The sequence below is a fragment of the Tripterygium wilfordii genome, chromosome 7 (assembly GCF_013401445.1).
Source record: "Tripterygium wilfordii isolate XIE 37 chromosome 7, ASM1340144v1, whole genome shotgun sequence".
Taxonomy (NCBI): Eukaryota; Viridiplantae; Streptophyta; class Magnoliopsida; order Celastrales; family Celastraceae; genus Tripterygium; species Tripterygium wilfordii.
In genome coordinates, this window is record NC_052238.1 from 467,933 (window position 1) to 492,311 (window position 24,379).

The 24,379-nt window shown below is 39.0% G+C and overlaps 4 protein-coding genes and 1 pseudogene across 11 annotated transcripts; 2 read left to right on the top strand and 3 right to left on the bottom strand.

The window, feature by feature from the left end:
• The first annotated feature begins 267 nt into the window (after window positions 1–267).
• Window positions 268–10,506, top strand: LOC120002322 (ABC transporter G family member 31-like). The gene is made up of 24 exons (XM_038851045.1): window positions 268–829; window positions 1,137–1,257; window positions 1,370–1,458; window positions 2,131–2,215; window positions 2,784–2,946; window positions 3,084–3,160; window positions 3,238–3,382; window positions 3,755–4,056; window positions 4,162–4,443; window positions 4,543–4,859; window positions 4,941–5,101; window positions 5,175–5,278; window positions 5,365–5,521; window positions 5,624–5,689; window positions 5,798–5,913; window positions 6,026–6,358; window positions 6,460–6,750; window positions 6,855–6,938; window positions 8,071–8,204; window positions 8,315–8,542; window positions 8,698–8,869; window positions 8,957–9,044; window positions 9,788–9,954; window positions 10,240–10,506. The coding sequence occupies exons 1-24, from the start codon at window positions 486–488 to the stop codon at window positions 10,504–10,506; spliced, it is 4,293 nt and encodes a 1,430-aa protein (XP_038706973.1). The 5' UTR covers window positions 268–485.
• Window positions 10,506–12,137, bottom strand: LOC120001977 ((S)-8-oxocitronellyl enol synthase CYC2-like). The gene has a single exon (XM_038850509.1). It carries the CDS (start codon window positions 12,135–12,137, stop codon window positions 10,998–11,000), a length of 1,140 nt encoding a protein of 379 aa, XP_038706437.1. The 3' UTR covers window positions 10,506–10,997.
• A 1,374-nt stretch (window positions 12,138–13,511) lies between these two features.
• On the top strand, window positions 13,512–19,508 carry LOC120002410 (E3 ubiquitin-protein ligase AIRP2-like). 8 transcript variants are annotated; one of them, XM_038851177.1, is made up of 12 exons: window positions 13,512–13,770; window positions 13,883–13,952; window positions 14,130–14,466; window positions 14,641–14,717; window positions 14,804–14,949; window positions 15,303–15,516; window positions 15,691–15,906; window positions 16,516–16,574; window positions 17,573–17,723; window positions 17,845–17,911; window positions 18,152–18,386; window positions 19,187–19,508. In XM_038851177.1, exons 9-12 carry the CDS (start codon window positions 17,616–17,618, stop codon window positions 19,395–19,397), a joined length of 621 nt encoding a protein of 206 aa, XP_038707105.1. In that variant the 5' UTR covers window positions 13,512–13,770; window positions 13,883–13,952; window positions 14,130–14,466; window positions 14,641–14,717; window positions 14,804–14,949; window positions 15,303–15,516; window positions 15,691–15,906; window positions 16,516–16,574; window positions 17,573–17,615; the 3' UTR covers window positions 19,398–19,508. The 8 variants fall into 8 exon arrangements, with proteins under 8 accessions (XP_038707105.1, XP_038707103.1, XP_038707102.1 ...); XM_038851175.1 differs by having other exon boundaries at window positions 13,512–13,731; window positions 13,854–13,952; XM_038851174.1 differs by having other exon boundaries at window positions 13,512–13,731; window positions 15,303–15,607.
• Window positions 19,405–20,566, bottom strand: LOC120001978 (annotated as a pseudogene).
• LOC120002409 (non-specific phospholipase C1-like) lies at window positions 20,359–23,657 on the bottom strand. The gene is made up of 3 exons (XM_038851170.1): window positions 22,385–23,657; window positions 21,536–21,712; window positions 20,359–20,885 (listed from the first exon to the last, which is right to left on the bottom strand). The coding sequence occupies exons 1-3, from the start codon at window positions 23,484–23,486 to the stop codon at window positions 20,566–20,568; spliced, it is 1,599 nt and encodes a 532-aa protein (XP_038707098.1). The 5' UTR covers window positions 23,487–23,657; the 3' UTR covers window positions 20,359–20,565.
• Between the last annotated feature and the right edge of the window lie 722 nt (window positions 23,658–24,379).

Sequence of the window (24,379 nt, forward strand, 5' to 3'; positions counted from 1 at the left end):
CAAAACTGAGGGTATTTTCATTTTAGTGTTTGAACTTGTAACCGATTGAAACCATTACTGAATTTAACACGTACAATCTAATATCCAGTCACATGGCGAATTCCTTGTCATCGCAAGAACAGGACAAAAGAATAACTGACCAAAAATAACCTTCTTGAGAGAAAATCACAGTGAATTTTTTTTAAAATTTACCGTTTTGTTTTTTTTTTTCCAGGAAATCAAGTTCAAAGCCCGTGCCATATAAATAAGGCAATATAGTGATCCAGCTCACTTAAAAAATTCCCGGGGACAGCTCTAACAAACAACACCTTCCTTCTGTGAAACAAACTCTTCTTCTGCATTCGTCGATTGGAGACACAGAGAGACGTGAACGGTGAGTACTATATATATCTGAACCATCGCTCGCTCTGAAACAAACAAACAAAAAAAACCGAATCGACAGAGAACGTGATATTTAGAGACAGAAAACAGAGGTGCTGGTGGCTATGGCGGCTTCCAACGGGAGCGAGTATTTCGAGTATGTAGAGATAGAGAGAGGAAGGGATTCATTTGCGAGACCCTCAAACGCAGATACGGTAGAGGAGGACGAGGTTCAGTTGATGTGGGCGGCCCTCGACAAGCTACCTTCTCAAAAGCGAGGGAACTATGCCGTCTTGAGGAGAGGACCGTCGGAGAAAGGAACCGGCGAAGATGGAATCCCGAATGCGGAGACGGTTGACGTGAGGAAACTGACTCGTTCGAAACGAGAGCTTGTTGTGAAAAAGGCTTTGGCGACTAATGAGCAGGATAACTACAGGCTCCTTTCCGCTATTAAAGAGCGTTTGGATAGGTAAACTGATTTTTTAATGTCTCTTCCTCTCAATACATTCCGATTTTGAAGTTTTTTCAACTGATCTTGAATCTTCTTTTTCTCAATATGTTTCTGTTGCAATACGCATGAAACTCTTTTTCTGTGCCAAAATTAGTTTTCCTTGCTGATCAAAGTCTTTCATTTCGTTCTTTTGCTGATTGAATCTTTATAGATCTAAGGAGGGATTCAACTATATTTTTCTTTCACAAACCTTTTCTATCATCTCACATTCCTTGTTTTCCATTATGGATTTAAGTTTTTAAATTAATTTTTCTCTTATCTGAAGGGTTGGATTGGAGGTGCCAAAGGTGGAAGTAAGGTTTGAGAACTTGAACATTCAGGCCCAAGTACAAATTGGTTCCAGAGCTTTACCTACCTTGATCAATTCTGCTCGTGACACCATAGAGGTTTCCCTTTCCACACCTTTTTTTTATTGGTTCACATGGTTTTTATTTTACTACTCTTCTACTTGATTCAATCCCATCTCACTAACTTTCTTTGATCATACGAATGGTGCAGAATTTTCTGACTGGTTTGAGGATATTTCGGCCAGAGAGACATTCTCTAACCATCCTGAACAACGTTAGTGGCGTTGTGAAACCAGGAAGGTGCGTATTAGCCTTTGAATGAAGTGAAATTGACGTATTATCTAGTATAAGTATTAATTTTTTGTTAAGTTTCTGTCTTTGCCTGATTAATTTATAATTGCTTGTGTTACTTATGAAAGCAAAGTTCTATCCTAGCTGATATTCTGTTCTTGCTAAAAGAAATAAGTGTACGAGAAATTTTGACAAAGAAATTAGAACAGAAACTTTGATTACTAAGCACATTAATCCTGCTATTACGAATACTCACAGCGTATTTATAGAAGATGCGTGTATAATTAAGTTGAAATGAGTATGGCTGGGTTGGGGATTTGCATAATCTTGAAAGAAGCAAAAGATGAATTGCTTTGTTGTTGAAATTAATGAATTGCACGTGTACGTGCTTTTCTAATCCTGCTATTACGAATACTCACAGCGTATTTATAGAAGATGCGTGTATAATTAAGTTGAAATGAGTATGGCTGGGTTGGGGATTTGCATAATCTTGAAAGAAGCAAAAGATGAATTGCTTTGTTGTTGAAATTAATGAATTGCACGAGTACGTGCTTTTCAGAGCCATTGGATCTCATTAAATCAGCATGTGAATCTATTTGCTTTCTCCATATATACAATAAAAAGTGACAAGTGTACAAAAATGGTGAGTCGGTGACATGTGTGCTTTGTGGACCATTGTAGGATGACATTGCTTCTAGGACCACCAGGTGCCGGTAAATCCAGTCTACTTTTAGCACTCGCGGGGAAGCTTGACAAAAACTTGAAGGTTAGTTCTCGGTGAAATTTCTAATCAAGTATTGTCCAGACTGTTAAAACTTCTTGTTTGATTTTGCTTAATTACACGCATCTTTTGCGTTTGTAGTTTCTGCAATATTTGCTTTATTCACATAGCCGGCTCTTGCAATTTTGCTGCTTGCATCCTTTTGTAATGCTTGCCTCTGCGATAAATTTTACTTATGTGCTACATGCACTTGCTATAGACAAATTTTAGTTATGTGCTTAAATGATAGCATCTCAACGATTTTCATGGCCTCTCCGTCGTCTGTCATGCGAGTCTCCCTTCAGCCTTGCAGAGAGTTCGACTCTCATCAGCCCTAAGTTCTAATGGAGCCAAATGCTTTGGGCCTATTGCTTTGGGCGTTCGGATGAGCTCTACTTTGGGCTTACAATTAGCTCTTATCTAAAGACTAAAGAGCCTAGTGATTTGGGCCGGTTGCTTTGGGCATACAATTAGCCTAATGATTTGGGCCTTTTGATTTAACTTCAATAACGTTTGTTTTTTCTTTTCTTTGATCCTTGAACAAACTTTTTTTGGGTCTTTTCCATGGTTCCAGAAAAGCGGGGATATAACATACAATGGCCATAATCTGAATGAATTTTGTGTCCAAAGGACTTCTGCCTACATTAGCCAAACAGATAATCATATTGCAGAGCTTACTGTAAGAGAAACCTTGGACTTTGCCGCCAGATGTCAAGGCGCAAGTGAAGGCTTTGGAGGTCTGTTTGCTTCAAATCAATTTTGTTTAAATGCAAATGCTTAGCTATCTTGCTGGAGAGTTAATCTATATGGCTTAATAATTATGCTATTTGACAATGAGGTGCCTATATTTTTCCCTATGATTTTTCACTTGTAGGGTATTTGGATGATCTGGCCCGTTTGGAGAAGGAAAGGAACATACGTCCGAGTCCAGAGATCGACGCCTTTATGAAGGTTGCTATTTTAAAATAATCTCTGGTGTGGACACTTAACTCTTATCCTGATGTTATCTAAATAATTTTATGGTTCAGGCATCCTCTGTTGGTGGTACAAAGCACAGCGTTTCAACAGATTATGTTTTAAAGGTACTTGGCCTTGATGTATGTTCAGAGACTTTAGTTGGCAATGACATGCTCAGGGGTATCTCAGGAGGGCAAAGAAAAAGAGTTACCACAGGTCTCTCTCTCTCTCGCTGCATATGCATGCATGTAGACACATATTTGCATAAGTATCATGATATATGCATGGCCTTAAACCATCCAGCTGAAATAAGTAATTAGTAACGTAAAGATAAACCTCCAAACTCTAGTGGAGCCAGTGGAAATAGCAATATTGGCACAAAGGACAACAATACTAGAATAGCAGTAAATTCAGTCTCATTGTATATGTGTGCTTGTTGGTAAACTAACTAGTCACCAGTTGAATCTCTTGAAACTCTAAAACTTTCAGTATTTTTATGCATAATTGAATTCTGACATTTTAAATGTTCTCGGGGTACTCAATTCTTTGTTATATTTTGTAATAATCGTTATTCTCGGTCTTATGTAGGAGAAATGATAGTCGGGCCCAGAAAGACCCTTTTTATGGATGAAATATCCACAGGGCTGGATAGTTCGACTACTTATCAGATAGTGAAATGTCTTCAGAACTTTGTTCATGAAATGGATGCAACTGTATTTATGGCTCTTCTTCAGCCTGCACCCGAGACATTCAACTTATTTGATGATCTGGTGCTATTATCAGAAGGCTATGTGGTATATCAAGGACCTCGAGCAGAAGTTCTAGAGTTCTTTGAATCGTTAGGTTTTCAACTGCCACCGCGTAAGGGGGTTGCAGATTTTCTTCAAGAGGTATATAGTAAATGTAATATATTTTCAATTTATCAATGTGATATCTTTTGTTGTTTGGGGTCTTCGCCTAACTTTTCCTTTCATCTTGCTTTCTTTAATATCCAGGTGACCTCTAAAAAGGATCAGGCTCAGTACTGGGCTGATCCTTCAAAGCCATATGTTTTCCTTCCTGTCCCAGAAATTGCAAAAGCTTTTGCTAACTCCAGATTCGGAAGGTCTTTACAGTCCACACTTTCTGTTCCATATGATAAATCCAAGATTCATCCATCAGCTTTGTCGAAAGAGAAGTACGCTGTCTCAAAATATGAGCTTTTCAAGACATGCTTTTCACGAGAACTACTGCTGATCAGCCGCCATCGATTTCTTTATACTTTTAGGACATGCCAGGTAGGATTTAGTTTCCAACTGGTCTTTTGGACTTTGGATTGTAAGTTGGTGATACTTCATTGTTGTTTATTTTTTATGCTTAAATCTAATGTTTTATAGGTTGCATTTATTGGATTCATTACATCCACAATGTTCTTGAGGACAAAATTACATCCCACAGACGAGGCAAATGGAAATCTCTATCTCTCTGCCCTGTTCTTTGGCTTGGTACACATGATGTTCAATGGCTTTTCTGAGCTCTCTCTTACGATATTTCGACTTCCCGTTTTTTACAAGCAACGGGATAATTTCTTTCATCCTGGATGGGCTTGGTCTCTTGCCAGTTGGATTCTGCGTGTACCTTACTCTATTCTTGAAGCTGTTGTCTGGTCTTGTGTTGTGTACTACACTATTGGTTTTGCCCCTAGTGCTGGGAGGTAGTTCCAGTTTTACTTACTCTTTATGCATTATGCTTTCGATAATGTTTGTTTACAAACAGCCTTTGATCCATGTTTCAGGTTTTTCCGTTTCTTGCTTATACTCCTAGCAATACACCAAATGGCACTGGGACTATTTAGGCTGATTGCTGCAACTGCGCGAGACATGGTTCTTGCTAATACTTTTGGATCAGCTGCAATTATAGTAATATTTTTGTTGGGTGGATTTATTATGCCAAAAGGTATGCTTTCTCAATACTTACTTAACAACACAATACTACATCATTATTAATGCTTTGGATGTTCTTGTTTCAGATGAGATTAAGCCATGGTGGATTTGGGCTTATTGGGTGTCACCATTATCATATGGTCAAAATGCCATATCTGTCAATGAATTTACTGCAACAAGGTGGATGAAGGTGTGATCCTTGGTTTCAATTCTCTCAGTTTTAATCTTATATATCAATGATAGATCGGATGACAGAATGATTGAAAAATCTTGCAGATGTCTCGTGTTGGGAATGTTACAGTTGGACACAATGTCCTTCATTACCATGGTATACCTACTGGTGATTATTGGTATTGGCTTGGAATTGGTGTTTTATTTCTATATGCCTTCCTTTTCAACAACCTTGTCACTTTGGCCTTTACCTACCTCAACCGTAAGTTTTTGTTGCATCTGTTAAAGTTCTATAGCACTCTTTATAAGTAATTTGTTATACTTTGTACATTATTACACAAATGTGTATGCTTATTGCTGACAGCTATTCGAAAAGCTCAAGCTGTGGTTCCACTTGATGGCGCTGAAGGAAATTCTACTGGAAATGGTGGTGAGTCATTTTTTTTTTATCATGCACAGCTGATTGGATACTTGATTTGATAGTTCTTTTATTCGATTAAGCTTCATCTAATGGCATGAATATTAACGGATTATGCAGTGGTTGCTGTGGAGGCTGGTATGTCACCGGGCATCAAAAGGAAGGGAATGATTCTTCCATTTAAACCATTAACAATGACATTCCTAAATGTCAATTACTTTGTTGATATGCCCAAGGTATAGTTGTCTTTAAATTTGATTAATTTGACCTCTGTATATTTCAATTTCCAACTTAAATACACGAATAACAACAGTAAACAATTAATAATTATTTTTATTTTGACATTAGGAAATGAGTTCAAGGGGTATACCTGAAAAGAAGTTGCAGCTCTTGTCAAATGTGAGTGGAGTATTCTCACCAGGTGTTCTGACTGCATTGGTTGGGTCAAGTGGGGCAGGAAAGACAACTTTAATGGACGTTCTTGCGGGGAGGAAAACTGGCGGATACATAGAAGGTGATATCTTGATATCAGGTTTCCCAAAAGAGCAACACACATTTGCTAGAATCTCTGGATATGTGGAGCAAAATGATATACATTCTCCTCAGCTGACTGTTGAGGAGTCTCTCTGGTTTTCTTCTAGTCTTCGCCTTCCAAAAGAAGTCAGCAAAGAACGAAAACATGTGAGTTGCATGTCACTGTTGACAAAAATTCATATACAATGACATAAATTCATATGTATGCTCTTTTTAACTCATTATTGTTTATACAACATGAATTGCAGGAGTTTGTAGAAGAAGTGATGAGGTTAGTGGAGCTTGATTCCTTGCGAGATGCTCTGGTTGGCATGCCTGGTAGTTCTGGCTTATCAACAGAACAGAGAAAACGTTTAACAATTGCAGTAGAGCTTGTTGCGAATCCTTCCATTATTTTCATGGATGAACCGACATCAGGATTAGATGCACGGGCAGCAGCCATAGTGATGCGAACTGTGCGTAATACGGTGGATACTGGGAGGACAGTGGTTTGCACCATACATCAACCAAGCATTGATATTTTTGAAGCATTTGATGAGGTTACTCTCCCATTATTTTTCTATTGTGTGAAAAGTAAGTCCGAGAGGCAGATATGCCATGCTTAATTTTTTCAACCACATAATCTATGTGTTTTGATGCACAGCTACTACTTATGAAACGCGGTGGATGTGTTATATATGGAGGGAAGCTTGGTATGCACTCACAGATTATGATAGACTATTTTCAGGTAGCATTTTGATTCTTAATTTATATATCTCACTGTATTGTTTGATATTTTTCAATGAAATCAAAGATACACACTTGGTCTATAATTGCTCATAAAGAGCTTCACCTTAATATGTATCTTCTAGATTAAACCATTCCATTGTGGTTTAGTGGCAAGGGTGGTTATCACCAGCCTGAAAGTTGCAGATTGTTATCCCTCTCCCCAAAAAAAGTATTCGCATAGTTATTATTAATCGGTGATTATTGTGTTTGGTAATGGTCATGTGTTTTGTAATGATTTTTTTAATTATTATTTGAGTTGAGGAGTTGGTTTGTGTGTGTTCGAGCAGACTGAATTTGGGCTCACATCAGGTGTGTAGATTTTAGTATAATACTTGTTGGGCTAGAAGTCAAATGAATTATCATGTGGGTTTTAATTTTTTTCTCATTTACAAAATATCCCTTGCTTATCTTTCAAGTATTTCTGAAGTCAATTTGGAGTATTTTCAATCATGTAAGCTAAGTATTAACGGAATTATTTTGGCTATGAAAAAATGAATTAATTTAGCTAAGGTAAAATATATGAGCTTGACATTAGTTTTGATATTATGTATTTTGACCAATCTTGACTTTCTTTTGACATTCTGCCTTTTAGCTTGTTTTCATCTGAACTATTTGGCCAGAGCATGACCTGGCTGTAAACTGTAATAGTAGTCTATGTGTAAAGTATGATAAAATTTCAGAGAAATCGCTAAAACATATGGAGAATATTATAGTCACAGGTAAAAAGTTTACAATGTTGCACCCTCAGCATTAACGGGTCGAGAGAAAAAGGCGGTAATGTGGGAGTGAATTGTCTAAAAGCATCTCATGGTTCCTGAATCATACCCTATGCAAAATGAAATAGCCATTTTCATGATAATCTTATAAAGCTAGTATTTTCCCAATGAAATTTCAATGTGTTAGCACTTAGCAGTGACCAATTCTAGGAGTTTGTGTTGATAGATGTATTTTGGGTAAACATTTGTCTTTTTGTCCCTCTAAACTATGATCTAGAATGATTATGAACTTCCATTTTTGTGTAGTTGTACACATGTTGACAATGACTTTCTTGAGTGAGATGGTACGTTCTCAAGTTCTCTTATTTTCTGTAGGGAATAAATGGAATTCCTCCAATTCCGAATGGTTACAACCCAGCAACTTGGATGCTTGAGGTAACCACACCTTCCGTTGAGGAGAGAATTGGTATGGAATTTTCAGAATTATACAAGAGTTCAGAACAATACAGGTGATTTTTCTTCTAACAAGATCTTCGTGAATTGGGTCTTGCTCATTCATTGGCGCTTATGCATATTTTTTGGATTTATATGGTTTCTTGTGTTGATATCTTTGCTTTAGGGAAGTGGAAGATACAATCAAGCAAATGAGTGTTCCAGCTACTGGCTCAGAACCACTAAAGTTTTCTACAACCTACTCGCAAAACTTTTTGGCTCAATTTCTTATTTGTCTTCGGAAACAGAATCTTGTTTATTGGAGAACTCCGCCATACAATCTCATGAGATTAACTTTCACTACCATAAGTGCCTTGATATTTGGCACTGTATTTTGGAATCTCGGTTCACAAAGGTAACGTTCTTTTCACCCATGGCATAGAGATTGGATCTTCAATTATTGTTGAGCTCATGGATGATATGCATGCATATTCTTTTTAAACTCGATGCTAAAACTGTCCATTCTCTTATCACATCACAATGTTTTTGGTGGTTCTAAACAATTTGCAGGGACTCCACTCAAGGTTTGTTCATAGTGATGGGAGCTCTCTATTCAGCATGCTTGTTTCTTGGGGTGAATAATGCTTCCTCAGTACAGCCAATTGTTTCAATTGAGAGGACAGTGTTTTACAGAGAAAAAGCAGCTGGAATGTATTCTCCCCTTGCCTATGGGGCTGCTCAGGTAAGGCTCATATTACTGAAGGAATTTGACCAGTGACAATTATTTTGTAAAGAGTATTGATTAATAGTTCAATTGTTTTGTGAACAGGGTCTTGTGGAGATTCCATATGTAGCCCTGCAAACAATTGTGTTTGGTGTCATCACCTATTTTATGGTCCATTTTGAAACGACAGCAAGTAAGATTTAAGTTCATAAGAGTTGCATCTTCTTGTTTGGAATGAATGACTACTTACCTGAATTCACATTGGTGATACTTTTTCTGTTGGATTCTATTGGCATTTATTTAATGTGATTTTAGAGATGGCATAACCTTTGCTTTACTTTTTAGTCACAGTTAAAAATTCAAGAGGCTGCCTTTCGTAATCTAAAACCTTTACAAATTTTAAATCATTTGTCCTGATAAAAGTTAATTTGATTTCGCTCATTGATGTTTTGGAAATCATAAAGGTCAATGCCATGTTTTCTAGTTTATTTTGCTATATGGTGTCATTAGATGTTAAAAAATTTCGTGGTTTGGAGTTGATATGGAAAGCACTACTGCATTTTATCGCTGGGAGTCTGGGACTGATGTATATTATAGTGTACACATATGCACATGCTTTTCAGCGTGCAATGGATAGATTACTGCCGTGCAGATACGGAATTGTTTGTCGGGCAATGGATGCCCAAAAAATTACTCCATTTTGCAGTAGTCTGCCATAGCTTTTGAAACAAATTAGTCCATTATGCAGTAGTCTAACATTAAAACAAATAATCCTTCTTGGTGCTGTTGCAAACAAACATATTTTCCATTCAAAGATAATGTGGGCATGCATCCTTTCGTTGTTTGAGATCTCAGGATTTTGACTTGATAATGCTCATTAAGGTACTAGCAAATAAATGCAACTTACTCGTGAATGTTCTTCTTCCTATTTTGCAGGAAAGTTTTTCCTCTATCTCGTGTTCTTGTTCCTCACTTTCACCTACTTTACTTATTACGGAATGATGGCTGTTGGTCTCACACCTAATCAACACTTGGCAGCTGTCATATCTTCCGCTTTTTACTCTATCTGGAATCTCCTCTCTGGTTTTCTTGTACCAAAACCAGTTAAGTATATATCTCCCTCTTCTCAACTTATATAAATCACTACTGCTTCAAATGTGAGCTGGAGTTACTGGACTAATTTAATTTGTTTTATTAAGTTGTTATGTGATATCTTAAGCTGGTACATGGAGAAGAACTTTTAAGGACTACTACTAGCTTCCGTTATAAAGGCAGTGTGCTGGGAGCTTGGTTTTGCAGCCTTTTCCATGGTTTTCAAAGTATCGTAAAATTTCTTTTCTTTTCGTGTAAACTTACCTAGTGGTGGTTTGAAATGTGTGTTATTTCAGAATATTCCAAAATGGTGGCTATGGGCTTACTACATTAGTCCTATTGCATGGACTCTAAGGGGGATTGTCTCATCTCAGCTTGGTGACGTGGAAACCATGATTGAAGAACCTCAGTTTAATGGCACTGTGAAAAAATATTTGGAAGATAACCTTGGATTTGGTCCTGGAATGATTGGAATTTCAGCTGTTGTGCTTGTTGGCTTCTGCCTTCTATTTTTTGGCATCTTTATTTTCTCTGTAAAACTTCTCAACTTCCAGAGAAGATGAATGGTCGATATACAGAATGGCAAGAAATATGAGAAAATTCTGGTTGTAAAAGTTGAACAAAATTCTGTTAGTAACATCTGTTTTGCCAACTCTTTTTCTGTATAGAGTAACTAAGATTTCCATTTTTGTTGCACACTGATATGCTAATCTTAGTTCAGTTTCTTAGATTTGTATAATTTTTCATATACATGTATGTGCTAAGCTTATTATTGAGACTCGAGAGAATATGGACAAGAGGGTGGACAATGCCATTGATGTACCAGGGAAGCAAAACCCAAATTTATATTGTAGCCGACTACCACATGATGAGAGGAAAGTAAATGATGAAGATTCTGTCAAGAGAACAAGGCATCTGCCATTATTTTTTTAATCATCCACCACCCCTACAATCTGTTTGATGATTAGAACTCAAAGGTTCAGTCAAACAGCATATGCAGAACGTGCAGTGCACGACGTTCTCTCCTAAAACAATGGTGAGTCAAAACCAATCTCTAAGGAACTAGTTTCTCATCTCTCATGGTATCAATCCAATACAAGATTGAATCTGATGTCTTATATGTCACAGTAAACCCAGCCCTGTCAGCCTTTTCCCGGCTCCCAAGCATTTTCTTGGGGCACCGGAACAGGACATCCAGAAATCCCCAGTCAGCCAAATCTTCCATTTTTGTGACTACTAGTCCTTGTTTCACTACAATCTCTTCCCACACCTTTCCTTTGTCACGCATAGCTTTTGCATACCAAAAATCCGTCACAAACATTTCATTAGGGACTTCCACTCCAAATTTCTTCCCAAGCGTTGGCCAGATCTCCTTCCAGGTGAAACTTGGCCCATTTATAGCATTGAAAGCTTGCCCATGTATGGAAGATATCTCATCATTGGTAGCTGCCCAAATGTGCTGTTCCGCGACCAGCCGAGCATCAGACCCATCAATGCAAGCCTCTTCCCATAGCTCCCTTGTCCCTCCAAACACAAAAGGGAGATTCAAATGCTTACATAGAGTTCCATAAACACACAAACTGCCTACGAAGTTATAAAAAGTCCTATGTGAACTACCCATTAACAAGCCAGGCCTTATCACAGACCAAGAAACCTTATTACCTTCAACCGCAAGCCTCTCCTTGATCAAATCCTCCAGCACATAGTAGAAGTTGGAAGCTCCAACCCTCGGCCGTTTCTCACTGTAGTAAACATTTTCCTCCGCATTCCAAGGATCTTGAAGTGAAACATAGTGCTTCATTCCTGTCTGGAGTGAGACATGCTTCAATGCCTTGGCTTTAGGCATGACAGCATCCAAGGCATTGGACATCATTTTCTTGTTCTGCTGACAACATTCTTGGCTATCGAAACAATGTTGGCCTGTCCATGTGATCCAGAAAATATGAGTCACATCTTGCAAAGGAGAGAGCTTTTGCTTGGTCTCGACAGGGTCAAGCAAATCACAAGATATGAATTGGTATCTAAGACTATGGAGGGGATTGACTTCAGGTCTCCGCGCTATGCCGTAAACCTTCCAGTCTGATTTGGAGGTTATCAGCCTTTTAACAAGCTCCCTCCCAACAAGTCCTGTAACACCAAAAATAATGGCAACAGAACTGGTGGCTTCTGCCATTGCTTTTCCCTTGGCTGCCATTGACATATAAAAAGCTATATATAAGGTTGCTTGAAAGTTACAAAAGTTAATGTCAGACCTAGTAAACACTAATGGGAGGATATTTAAATCAAATAAATGGTAAGTAGAATGCCACAGCCCATACTGTCTGGCATGGTTGGCCGTTAAAGTCAATAATTCAATAAAAATAATGTGTTGCTGATTGAGTGTAAACCAGACAAGCAACAGATTTGATTTATTTATTGAAAATTAAATGTAACCCGCTTGATGATTGGTCCATCAAACCCCTTGAATGCCTAAACTGTCGCCAGATTGTGGCTTTGGCCGTTAAAATGCTGGTATATCTAACTTATGTCCAATAAAGGAACAACATGTTGCCTGTTGCCTGCAGCTTAAATAAATACAAGATACAGGGTCAACTGTTAAAATTTATAAATGGAGAAGGGTCCAGAGTAATATGAACAGAGTCAGACCTTCTTAATTAGTTTGATTTCGTATAAACAATTCATACAAATTTTCTTTTATTGGGGAATCAGCTTTGACTACGGCCACATGACAAGAATATGCATGAACCTCTGTAACTAATGAACTAGACTCCTACTCTAAATTCTAATCTTATAAGAGCTGGCCATCATGGTTGTACACAAGTTGTACTTAGGACATCCTATTAAGAATTTTTTTTTTTTATAAATATGGTGTGCAGTATAACTATGGAGGGGGGCCACTTTGGGCTACCTCGAATGGTTATAGCCATTAATGGATTCCCAATTCCCAACACCAGCTAGTCTTATATCAAGATCCACTGTTACCAAAAAAAGTTTGGGCCAGCATCCTCAATGGTGGGGTGGCTCGATAGTTGTCACGGACTTACGATCCATCTTTTCATGTGTTTGGGTGTGGCCAGTCTCAGGCTTTTCAAATAAGGCAGGCAAGGCCCAAAAGGAATAAGGGTTTGGCCCAATTTAGTTGTGATAGTTTATGCACTTCAAAGCCCGGCCCATTAATGGTCTAGCACCTCTGAGCAAGATACCGGGCTGAGAGAGTGGGCTGCTTAAGAGTTTTGCTTCTTGAAGGGCCTTAAGACAAGCATAATGGGCCTTACGCATGGGCTGTGGCCTAGATCTAAGTCAGAGGCCGGGCTGAGAGAGTGGGCTGCTCACGAGTTTTACTTCTTTAAGGGCCAGTAGAGTGGGCCTTAGGCCATGGGCTGTCTTCTAAAGCTTGAATCCTAAGCTACCGCCTTACTAATCACCAGTTGGCGGTAACGGTCATTAATCAACGGTTCAGTTTTTAATTTAATGACGTGTTTACCCTTGATCGCGCGGCTCAGTATAGCTATGATTTGATATACAAGTACCATTGGGTAAGAAGGAAAACATTCAACCTTTCTGAATTACTTGTTTCTTGTTTGTCACTTTGTCGTTTGTTGCCTGCGGCTTTCAGCAATATTAAGCAGACAAACCCCGAAGAAACCTCCGATTTTGGATCTTTGCTGCAGGCCCCCTCTTCGACGCTGGTGAATTTCTGTGTTCTAAAACCCTAGCTAGTCGCTTCTCACGAAAAAACAAAAACAAAACCCTAGCTACTCACCAACACATTCTTCAACGCGGGAACGGTAAGTTGGGAATAGTATTATACCAAGTACTTGCAACCTGTTAGTATCGTTTTTGACGTTCTTACGTAACATATAGGGCCTTTTTCCGTATGATTTCTCCTCTTTCTTTTTCTTTTTTCTAGCTGATTTGTGCCTCCGATTTCTGTTGAAGTGTTTCACTAATTCAGAGATCGATGACAATTGCTAGGGTTGCAACTGATGTGAGCTTGATCAGTTCGCCGGTGATTTCTTGATCTCTCATCAATTCGATTCTGTTTGATTAATAATTAAATATTTAAATACTCACCTTTCGAGATAGAATGATGTTTCTCGGCCTCAAGAGCTCTAATGAATTGCTTGCTCAGGAAACTGAGTAGTCGATGTGTTTGATTTGTTTTTTCGATATTGAAATATTCCAGATGGTTCGCTTGCTTTTTTCTCTGATGAAGAAATTGAAGAGAAATAACCAAACAAAAAGAAGAAGAAGAAATAAGTTCCCTGAACTGGTTGAATTAAAAATAATATGTTTGGATACTTTTCTTCTCCCTGTTATTTGATAGAAGCCTTTCCTCCTGTTTTTTTTTTTTTTTTTTGGTTTGCAGAAAATTGGGGATGTAACATACAATGGCCAGAAGCTCTGAGTCCAAAGGACTTCTGCGTACGTTAGCCAAACAGATGATCATATTGCAGTGCTCTCTATCAGAAAAACCTTGGACTTTGCTGCCTGATGTCAGGGTACAAGTGAACGGTTTGCAGGTTAACTTAAAATCCATTATGTTTGTTTCTGATTGATTACGATGGACGTTTATTGAGAATTCTTTGAGTTTTAGTTCATGTTGCTGCTTGTGTGATTGCTATTTTGTAGAATGTTAATTATTACGGCCTATAATCTATTAAACAATGTGGTATCCTATGTTTTTTCATATGTAGGGTTTGAGGATGATCTGGCCCGTTTGGAAAAGGAAAGGAAAAAACTTCCAAGTCCAGAGATTGATGCCTTTATGAAGGTTGTCCTTTAGACTACTCTTATATGTGGACATGTTAACTGATGTTTCTCATGATGATGTTTTATCTAAATAATTTTATTCTTCAGGCATCCTCTGTTGGTGGAAGAAGGGCACAGTGTTTCAATTGATTACGTTTTAAAGGTACTTGGCCTTGTTGTATGTTCAGAGATTATATTCGGCTATGAAATTCTCAGAGGCATATCGGGAGGGCAAAGAAAAAGAGTTACCACTGGTATCTCCTCCTACATTTGCTTGTTTTCTCGACCAAGTATACTTAAAGCATTATGGTAGATGTCCAAACTTCAGAGGAGCCAGTTGATATGGTATCTGAGAGAAATGACAACATTTCTAAAATAGAAATAACTTCTCATTATGTTTTTGTGCGATTATATCATAGAAGTGTACTATATTGGACATACTAACTAGTCATTTATTGAATCTCTTGGAACTAAAATATGATTATAAAATGAAGCTTCCAGTATATCATGCATACTTGAACTCTGAAACTGCAATTGTTATTGGTTTTTCATCAATTCTTTGTTATGTTCTAAATTCTAATAAATGATTATACTTGGCGTTATTGAGGGGAAATGATAGTTGGGCATGGAAAATCCTCCTTATGGATGAAATATCAAGAGGGCTGATAGTTCTACTACGCATTAGATTGTGAAATATTTTCGGAACTTTGTTCATGAAATGGACGCAACTATGCGCTTCTTCCGCCAGTATCTGAAACATTTGACCTGTTTGATGACCTGCTGCTATTATCAGAAGGCTATGTGGTGTATCAAGGACCTCGGTGAGAAGTTCTAGAGTGATTTGAATCATTAGGATTTCAATTGCCACCACGCAAGGGGGTTGCAGATTTTCTTCATGAGTATTTAGTGAAAGTATCATATTATTATTTGAGTCCTCCTACGCCATTCTTGGTCTCTGCCTAACATTTCTTTTCGTCTTACTTAAATATTGCCAGGTGATTCAGGTGACAGCTCAAAGGATCAGGCTCAGTACTCGGCTCATCCTTCAAAACCATGATTCCTTCCTGTCCCAGAAATTGCCAAAGCTTTTACAGATTCCAGATTCGGGAGTTCCACACATTCTACACTTTCTGTCCCATGTTATAGTGTTAAACATCTCGAAGAGTCAGCCTACCATGAGGGCCTACATGCTGTTAAAATCTATTCATTAGGTAATAATCAAAAAATAATCACATAACCTTATTGCCTTATACGTCGGGAGTTTTTTTTTTTTTTTTTGAAACAGAGATTTAGGGAGGGAGTAAGATTCGAACCCACTACCTAATGGATAGATGATTCCTTATATGTAATTACAATTTAACCAACGATTCACTTCACACCAGACACAAAATAACAAAATTCCTGACCCAAACTATATAATTAAAATTTGTTGTTTATAAGTCCAAAGTAGTGTACAGAGTCCGGACTGAAGTGGCCGCCAGAATGATTAGGATGAGATATTCCTTATCCAAAACCTCCCAAGTGGGTCCAACTTACTATGTACTACACTTGCATTTTACATATATAAAAAGAGGTTAGACCTTTTGAGCGTCGAGGGTATATTAGTAATTGAAGAAGCCTCTTCCTCTGTCCTTTTAAGGAGCGAGCTTAGAACTGCTAACGGGAGAGGTGGATTAGTCGAGACAGGTTTTCGCGGGATTGACTGTAATACCACTAGGATTTCTAGGGGTTTTTCTCCTCTTTGCGATCTTAATTATACCTTTATTTTCTGTTTGTTTGATGGGAGTTGTTTTCCCTGAAAATACCCGGACATGGGAAAGTCTTCTTTCAAGGATTCTCTCAAAGCGCTCGAAGCCGATATCCAGCATGCCAACACAATGTAACTCTCTCCTCTTTACTCTTTGTAATTTCTATTTTTCTTCATCCCAATTATTTTATATTTTCTTAATTGTTTTATATCACGTTGAGAACTATTTTTTGCTTACGAATCCTGATTTTGAATTTGGAGTACTTAGGAACGACATTTTTTAAAAAAAAAATTCTTAATCGGTTTATCAATTGCTACAAGAACTTTAATTTACTATGTTCATGTATTGAAATTCCTTTATTCAGTTGACTGTACGTACGTTGATTACGATGTGGCCTTCTTTGTCAAAATTGTGGATTATCAGTATTGTCATAATCTGGAGCAGCTTGCATTCATTAATGAAGCATATTTTGGGCATTAAATTTTAATGCGAAGGGTGACAAGGTGTTAGTGTGAATGTAGCAAGTGGTTTTGGTATCTCCTTACTCAAATCGGGTTCACAATTACTTATAGATAAATGCACCTAGGAATTGGCAGAGGACGAAGCTGGAAATTTCAGTGATACAAGCTCATCTCAAAACATTTAATCAATCTCTTTACAATTGATGTGTATGTATAGTTATGGAGTGAATAGTGGGAAGCCGTGAAAGAAATATCTATACTTACGAAATCAATTAAAGGAGTTGTTGAACTGCCTCTCAATTTTCTTCTATTTTTTTCCAAATCCTTATAATTGAAGCCGTAAATACGAATTCAAGCTTGAAGGCCTCATAGTATTGGTTTGGTCTTGCTCCATAATATCAGTGTATTGCAATGAGTGAACGTGTAAGGTAGACTCTTTTCTCATATCAATGAAGGCGTAACTTCTAAGAGTTCTCATGTACCCCATTTTGTTTCACTTCTTATGCAATGTCTAAACATTTTTTCCTATGATAATTAGTGAGGGGTCGTGGGAGTGCCTAGTGTTTTGTCAATTGGATGGGCACTGTTTTGTTTACATTGGTTATATGATTGCTGCTGCACAAATTGAATTCTGGCTTTGAATATATTGATTAACTATGTAAATGCAGAGCTTTGGGTTATCCTAGGGAGAAGGATGGAGCACGCCTGCAGATGAGGCTATCTTACAGTCCAGCGGCCAACATTTTTCTTTTTCTTGTTCAGTGGACTGATTGCCACCTTGCTGGTGCCCTTGGTTTGCTTAGGATTCTTATTTATATGGTATATTTTCCTCCAACATACTCTTATCTGTTCAAATTATTTTCGCCATCAGATATGTTCGAACTTTATGAGTGTATTTTCTTGGTTTTATCTTCTCACCAACCTCCTGTTATTGATGTAGTCCTATGCTGATGGCAAGACCACCATGTCCATCTATGAGAGGAAAGCAAGCGTTAAAGAATTTTATGGTGAGTGTCGCGTCAGAAATTTTTTTTTCCCTTCCCCGCAATTGAATTTGTGAACAAATGCTGTATTTGTGCAATTTAGTTTTCTCAACCCTCTCCCTCTCCCTTACTTTTTTTCTTATATATGTGTGTGTGTGTGTGTATTTTGTGCTGAGGGGATGGTGTTTGAGGGGTTATCTTTAGACATGGGGTGTTTTCTCCTCAGTATACAGAAGATGCTTCACCTTGGCTTCTTATAAACAGGGGTGATATTTCCTTCATTGTTGCAACTTCAAAGAGGCATTACTGATGTTGAAGATAGGAAACAGAAAAGGATATGTAGGATGAGATACCGCAGAAATGATGAGAAGGACAGGGGTAAACTCTCTGACATTGACATGGAAAGAGAAGAGGAATGTGGGATTTGCATGGAGATGAACAGCATGGTTGTGTTACCTAATTGCTTCCATTCATTGTGCCTAAAGTGCTATCAAGATTGGTAAGTTTTCTGCTCTATTTCTTTCGACACGAAAGCTTTGTTCACTGCAATGGTATGCCTTCCACTTTCACTAACACCTCAAAATGGAAGTGATATTTGCATGCGTATTGTCTAATCATTGTGATAGAAGTTTCTAGGCTCTAATTCTTCTTCTTTTTTTCCCTTGGAAATTCTGTGTTTTCTAATAGTGTTCTTGGCGTCATTTAATTTTCAGTTGAAATTAAAGTTTGACATGTTTATAGTTGAAACCATCTTAACTTACTGAGTTACCGTCAAATGCTACCCGATTGTGTCGCCTGTTAATAACTGATGAAATATTTTCTTAGGTGTAGAATTAAATATGTGAATAACATCTTGGAAAATGCATAAAGCTCAAATTGATTTGTAACTATTGTTCATATTTCTCTAATGAAAAAAAGAAAAAGAAATCTTGCTTACGAAAAAGGACTTGTCGTGTTGAAGGAAAGGTAGCTTCCTCCTATTAGCTCTTAGACTACTGTTCCACCATGGGTAAGTCTTAGGAGGTGCTGCTTCTGTTACTCCTGTATGTCAGTTCTTTTCATTCTATCTTTTCTTTTTTTTAAAAAAAAAAACTTTTACGGAGAGTTTCCAGTAAAAAAGAGATTTTGTGAATTCTTCTTGTTCATTTGAGCGAACAGATATGTACATTGTAGATTGGGGATTAGAAGTGCGTCCACTACAAAAGATGCCCTTTTTGTTTGGAATGAAATATTTATGGAATATCCGGAAACAGAACTTTTATTTTAACCTGACAATTGATTATATTGTGCTAACTATAGGCGTGGACGGTCTCTGTCATGTCCCTTCTGCCGGGATAGTCTTGAGAATGTCAACTCAGGCGACCTTTGGATTTATACGAGCAAGTCTGAGATCCATGATTTGTGTACGATCTTGAGAGAAGATCAAAGGAGGCTGTTTATGTACATTGATAAGTTGCCTCTCATTCTTCCAGATCCTGTATTGATTTCCTATAATACTCATCTGAGGTGAGGGTTCATTCACATGCTATAGCCTACGGAAACTCTGTATATGACAAGCGTGTTGCCTAAATTGGAGTTGCATTGAGCTGCATACAATAGTATTGACAGCAAGAAATTTTAATCCTGACCTACACACAATCAATGTTAGAATAAATTGGTCGTTGGTACACTAATCCATGGCTGGAGACGTCTAGGCCTGCAATTTCTTCATGCGGTGATATCCTCGATTTGGAAAAGGGGCCCATTGTCACATTAACGCAGCCCATAATCGCTAAAAGCTTCATGACCTAGGCCCCCAGCAGACCCCATCCTCCGACCACCAACAGCCCAGAGGGCCTCGTCAAACGGAGCTTCCCGGAGCCATAAGCTAGAATAACACATTCTTCTTTGGCAAACAACCGTGATTGTCAATCCCCAGGCACCCCACACCCACAGCCACCCACCATACAGTTGGTTGCCTCTAGTGGGTCATCAAAGTTTCGTTTAAAGGCCAATGTATTGAACCCAAACAAGACCCAAGAAGCTACGACCGCCCGCAATTGCAGCCCAATGTAATGGGCCTAATGGCAACAAACCCACCAAGAAGTCCATTGCACCCATCCAACGCATCCCAGTGGCCCACCAGTAATCGACGTCCAAATAGCCTGCCTATAAAGTTGTAGCCCATAACTATCTTACCGAAGGAGCCTGGATTGAACACAAACCAGCCGAACCACAACTGTTCCATTGTTCCAAGCACAACCAGCGTTGCCTTGTGAATTGTGACCGCGCATTTGAACGGACTTTCCAAATGCACCAAACCGGTCCACTCTTGGGCCTTCTATCAGTGAGCCCCGAAGCCCAGTAATCACACCGACTAAGTGCACAATGGTGCCAGCAAAGTCCATTGCACTTGAGCCGAACAACAACTGGGTTGCTTGCGCAAGGACTTGGACACACTCTTCTCACGAGAGCTCAATGACTTCTAGAAAAAGAGAGAGATGATTCGTGCCACAATTAGAAGAGGGACGATATGGGTTGAAGATAGCCTCTTACAGCACCTTCTACAGCGAGTATCTATATTGTATAAGATACATAAAGATAACAGAGTACCGGCGTAGTAATATTCAAGTTTCTATTTACAAAACAGCAAGCGTAAGACCAAGGCATCAATAGAACGCCTTCTTTCGCGTGCTGCATTAATAGGATTTGAGGTGATCACCGTCTCCCACAGGAACACGGCTAGTGAGCGAAGGTCTCATGGTAACAATTGCAGATTCATTAGCTCCAGCTTTTAGAGCTGCCTTTCCAGCCTCTAGGAACCTTCGGACAGCATCTTCTGCATACCTATTGGCTTCACCCACTGTCATGCTTTTGCCAATGTTAGGGTAAGTACTCAGGATGTAATCCCCATTAAGCTGAGATGCAAGCTGGATCAGTTCAACTTGAAACTCTGATAGGGAGACGTCTTCCCTTGGTCCCCATGGCCGCAATGATGTTGTCACCTCAGGCAGGGTTTCTACAACCATAATTAGGATTAATTCATTTAGAATGCAAGATAGTAAGCCAAAACCAGTAGGGAATGCTTTAATGAGAGCAATATTCATGTAGAACGCCTCTATATAACCGTAGGTCCTTGAAGCAATCACAGTACTGATATTCCAACAAGACCTAGTTCTCAAAGAATGGCGGCCTAAAAAGAGTAACTATGAACTTGAGGTATGCAACTATGAAAATGAGGCGCAGTGGAGAGATCATAGGTGCAACTTTGACATAGACACTGAGATACATGTTGATGGTAAGTTTTTTTGCCATCTCAAAATGAAGCAGAAGATTAAAAGTGTGGTTTCTAAATTCTAAATCAACTAATCAAACTATGGGTTGTGGCCTAAAAACATCTAATGATCTGACCATAAGAGACTATTGCTAGAAGCTCCGTGCAGAAAGTAGAGAAGTAAAGATCACATAGAATTCCACTAGTCTATAGGGAAGAACCAAGGACATGATGGATATTCTACAACCATGGGCACAAAAACAATGTAGGTATACAAAATCTGGGAAGGAAAAAGGGGTACATAAAGATCCATATTGATTTGTAAATACTACAATTACTTCCCAAGAACAAAATCATTCTAACAGTTTCAGAATCAGAAATCTTAAGAGGCAAACCTGGACAATCATCACGAGGAGTGTCCCGAAGGTAAAAGTACTTCTCAAAAGTACCAGCCCACGCATCCCTCTTTGTCAGAAAATTAGTTTTTAGGTTGAAGAGCTTCTTTACGGTTGCAGGGATGGAAGAATGTTCAAATTGCGAATACGGTGTTGGCCCTTCTGGCTCATGAATCACTGCACGGCATAATCAACCATCATTTCAAGAGCCAAAAGACACTAATACTCAATTAAAGAATATAGATCACATTTCAATCTATGCAGGCAATAACCTTTGGAAAGTGATTGCAAAAATACACCCAAAAAACTAAAAACTTCATTGAAGCACTAATAACATAGAGATACTAGAAACAGGTGATAACAAAAATGTTTATAAATGCAACATCAAGTAATGATACCTAACTGGCTAACTGTCATGTCTAAAGTAAAGGGGATCACCAATTTCAGGATAAAAATGTCAAGACAACAAAGAAACCAATATAAGGTAATATCTTGGTCTGACTAATAGGAACTGTAAACACTAAACAGAAAAGGGTTTTGGAGATTATAGGATCCCTTTGGCACTAAGCTCCACTAAGACAACTAGTATTGGAGCAGAGCAATCAGCAAGCATGTCTCTCTCCATTACAAAATTTCTAAACTTTTCACACAACTTAGCCAAAGCGAAACGCAGTTCTAGACTTCCTGGTATCAAGATCTCTAAAAGTTCATTTCAGTAATCTGCAAATTAGCACCTGGAATTAAATTTTCTACAATTCAAATAAAGTTCAAATAAAATTTTCTGGTAATCAAATCCCAAAATTAGAGCAACAAGAAAATATGGCAGTGTTTAAGAGTTAAAACACTTACCAGTGCCCTTCTCAATCCAGGGCGAGATCAAGAACGTAGGGACTCGAACACCCAACCGGTCAAACCTGAAGTAAAACGGGTCGGGTCCAATGATACCGTCCGGACTAGGAACCCCAGAGACCGGAGTAGGCACGTGATCATAGAACCCGCCGTGCTCGTCATACGTGATCAACAAGGCCATCTCCTTCCACTGCGGGCTCGCCCTAAGTATCTCGTACACCTCCTTCACGAATCTCTGCCCTCGTGCCATGTCATGGGAGGGATGATCATCGTTCGCTGGAAACAAGTTCACATCGAAGTACCGCTGCTCCACTACCGCGTAATTAGGCAACCACCCGAGCTTGGCGTGCAACCTGAACGTCAATGGGTAACTGTGGAACTTCGTCACGTGCTTTAGTTTCCTCAGAGATTTTAAAAAGAGGGTGGCCGGAATATTTTGGTAATAAATTCCAAATGTGAGGCCATTTTCTTCGAGCGAGTCAAAGATCGTTTTCTGAGGAAAACCATGGATAAGGTCCTTGCGGACGTTGCTCATCGCACCATGTGAGGTCGCTGAGTGGACGTAGAACCGGTTCGGTTGAGTTGACGCGGGGACCGACGCGAACCATCGGTCAAACACCCCGAACTCGTTGGCTAACTCGGTGTATACCGGCAAAACCCCAGGTTTGAAACCGCTCATGACAGTCTTGTCCATGCCTTCGCTCATACTCTGCGCCTGCTGGGCAAAGCCGTTCATCAGGGGATTATTAGAGGAGCTAACATTCGACCCAAAAATCTGTTCCCGAATTGCCTGGAAGGAGTGGCCCGGGTCCGAGTCAATGAAGAGAGCATCGTCGGAGACGAAAATTTTGGGGGAATTGGGGTCGGAGGCATTGATGCGGTTCGATTCAGACCCAGTTAATCCATCTATGTCCGGTCGGGAGGACTTGAGCCAGCCAAGAACGTGGTCAAAGGAGCGGTTCTCCATGACGACCACCACAATAGTCTTGATCGGGCCATCGATTCCGTGCCGTCTCCGAAAATTTTCAAAGTCGAGCGACTGAGTGGAGATTATAAGGTAAAGAAACAACACGGATCTGAGAGACATTCGCCGGAAAGGCATCTCCGATGACCGGGAGCTGCGAAGTCCCGGTGACTTTCAAGAGACTCCAATCGCGCGGCAACAGAGAGGTAAATAAGGAAAGAAGGTTAAAAACTGAGTTTTAAAAGAGGATTCGTATGGTTAACGGCATATACCTTCCGCATCCGCCCTGAAAACAGATATTTTATCATTCATTAAAGGACACGTGGCAGGGTAGGTTGCACTTGCACCATCTCTAAGACTAACCATACAGGAGTTGTCAACAACAGAAGTAATGACTCAACCAACCCAAGTTGCTTTCTCAAAAGCGAATGTATTATTCGCGGATCGAGGGTAGGTCGGTGCAGTCATAAATATATATTTTAATATTATGAATATAATTATCAAGTTAAATCGTAAAAAAAAGTTAATATGCAATAAAAAAGAACAGTGTATGGAGCATCAGTTCTCCCCCAACGGATATGAATTGTTGATTATCCGTGGAGTCACAGTGTTGAGTTTGGTTGTGTTCAGTCGTTCATGGAAGAGAAGAAAGAGAATTAAAGAAGACGTATAAACAAATCTTCTATCAATAATCCGGTACATTTGCGTACCGGACGCCCGGATAGTAGATTCTCACCTACAAACTTTAAGTGAATCTGCTTCTTTTCATCAAATTGTCTTTTCGTTCTTGTCCGTATTGCCTCTGTAGGACTTCTAAATGGCAGTTCAAAGATCTATGGCGACAACATTTCCCCAATAGATCTTTGGTCAAAATAATCATCAAGTGGCCTTGGTTTGATAACTTAAAATACTAGTCAACAGCGGAAGCAATCCTCTGGGAGTCTCTTGGGTTCTCCGCTATGATTGACTTGGTCCTAAAACAAGAGTCGACACTAACTGGGCATTGAACTTACCTATATAGAATTTCTCCA

What these genes read in the sequence shown, in the direction of transcription:
- LOC120002322 (XM_038851045.1), top strand. Translation starts at nt 486, where the DNA reads ATGGCGGCTTCCAACGGGAGCGAGTATTTCGAGTATGTAGAGATAGAG. An exon ending in CTGCTCGTGACACCATAGAG is followed by an intron (nt 1,258 to 1,369) that starts GTTTCCCTTTCC and finishes CGAATGGTGCAG; the next exon opens with AATTTTCTGACTGGTTTGAG. An exon ending in CGCAAGTGAAGGCTTTGGAG is followed by an intron (nt 2,947 to 3,083) that starts GTCTGTTTGCTT and finishes TTTCACTTGTAG; the next exon opens with GGTATTTGGATGATCTGGCC.
- LOC120001977 (XM_038850509.1), bottom strand. Translation starts at nt 12,137, where the DNA reads ATGGCAGCCAAGGGAAAAGCAATGGCAGAAGCCACCAGTTCTGTTGCC.
- LOC120002410 (XM_038851171.1), top strand. Translation starts at nt 16,507, where the DNA reads ATGGGAAAGTCTTCTTTCAAGGATTCTCTCAAAGCGCTCGAAGCCGAT. An exon ending in AAGCGTTAAAGAATTTTATG is followed by an intron (nt 17,912 to 18,151) that starts GTGAGTGTCGCG and finishes TCTTATAAACAG; the next exon opens with GGGTGATATTTCCTTCATTG. An exon ending in CTAAAGTGCTATCAAGATTG is followed by an intron (nt 18,387 to 19,186) that starts GTAAGTTTTCTG and finishes TGCTAACTATAG; the next exon opens with GCGTGGACGGTCTCTGTCAT.
- LOC120002409 (XM_038851170.1), bottom strand. Translation starts at nt 23,486, where the DNA reads ATGCCTTTCCGGCGAATGTCTCTCAGATCCGTGTTGTTTCTTTACCTT. An exon ending in CTGGATTGAGAAGGGCACTG is followed by an intron (nt 21,713 to 22,384) that starts GTAAGTGTTTTA and finishes TATGCCGTGCAG; the next exon opens with TGATTCATGAGCCAGAAGGG. An exon ending in TCCTCGTGATGATTGTCCAG is followed by an intron (nt 20,886 to 21,535) that starts GTTTGCCTCTTA and finishes TTATGGTTGTAG; the next exon opens with AAACCCTGCCTGAGGTGACA.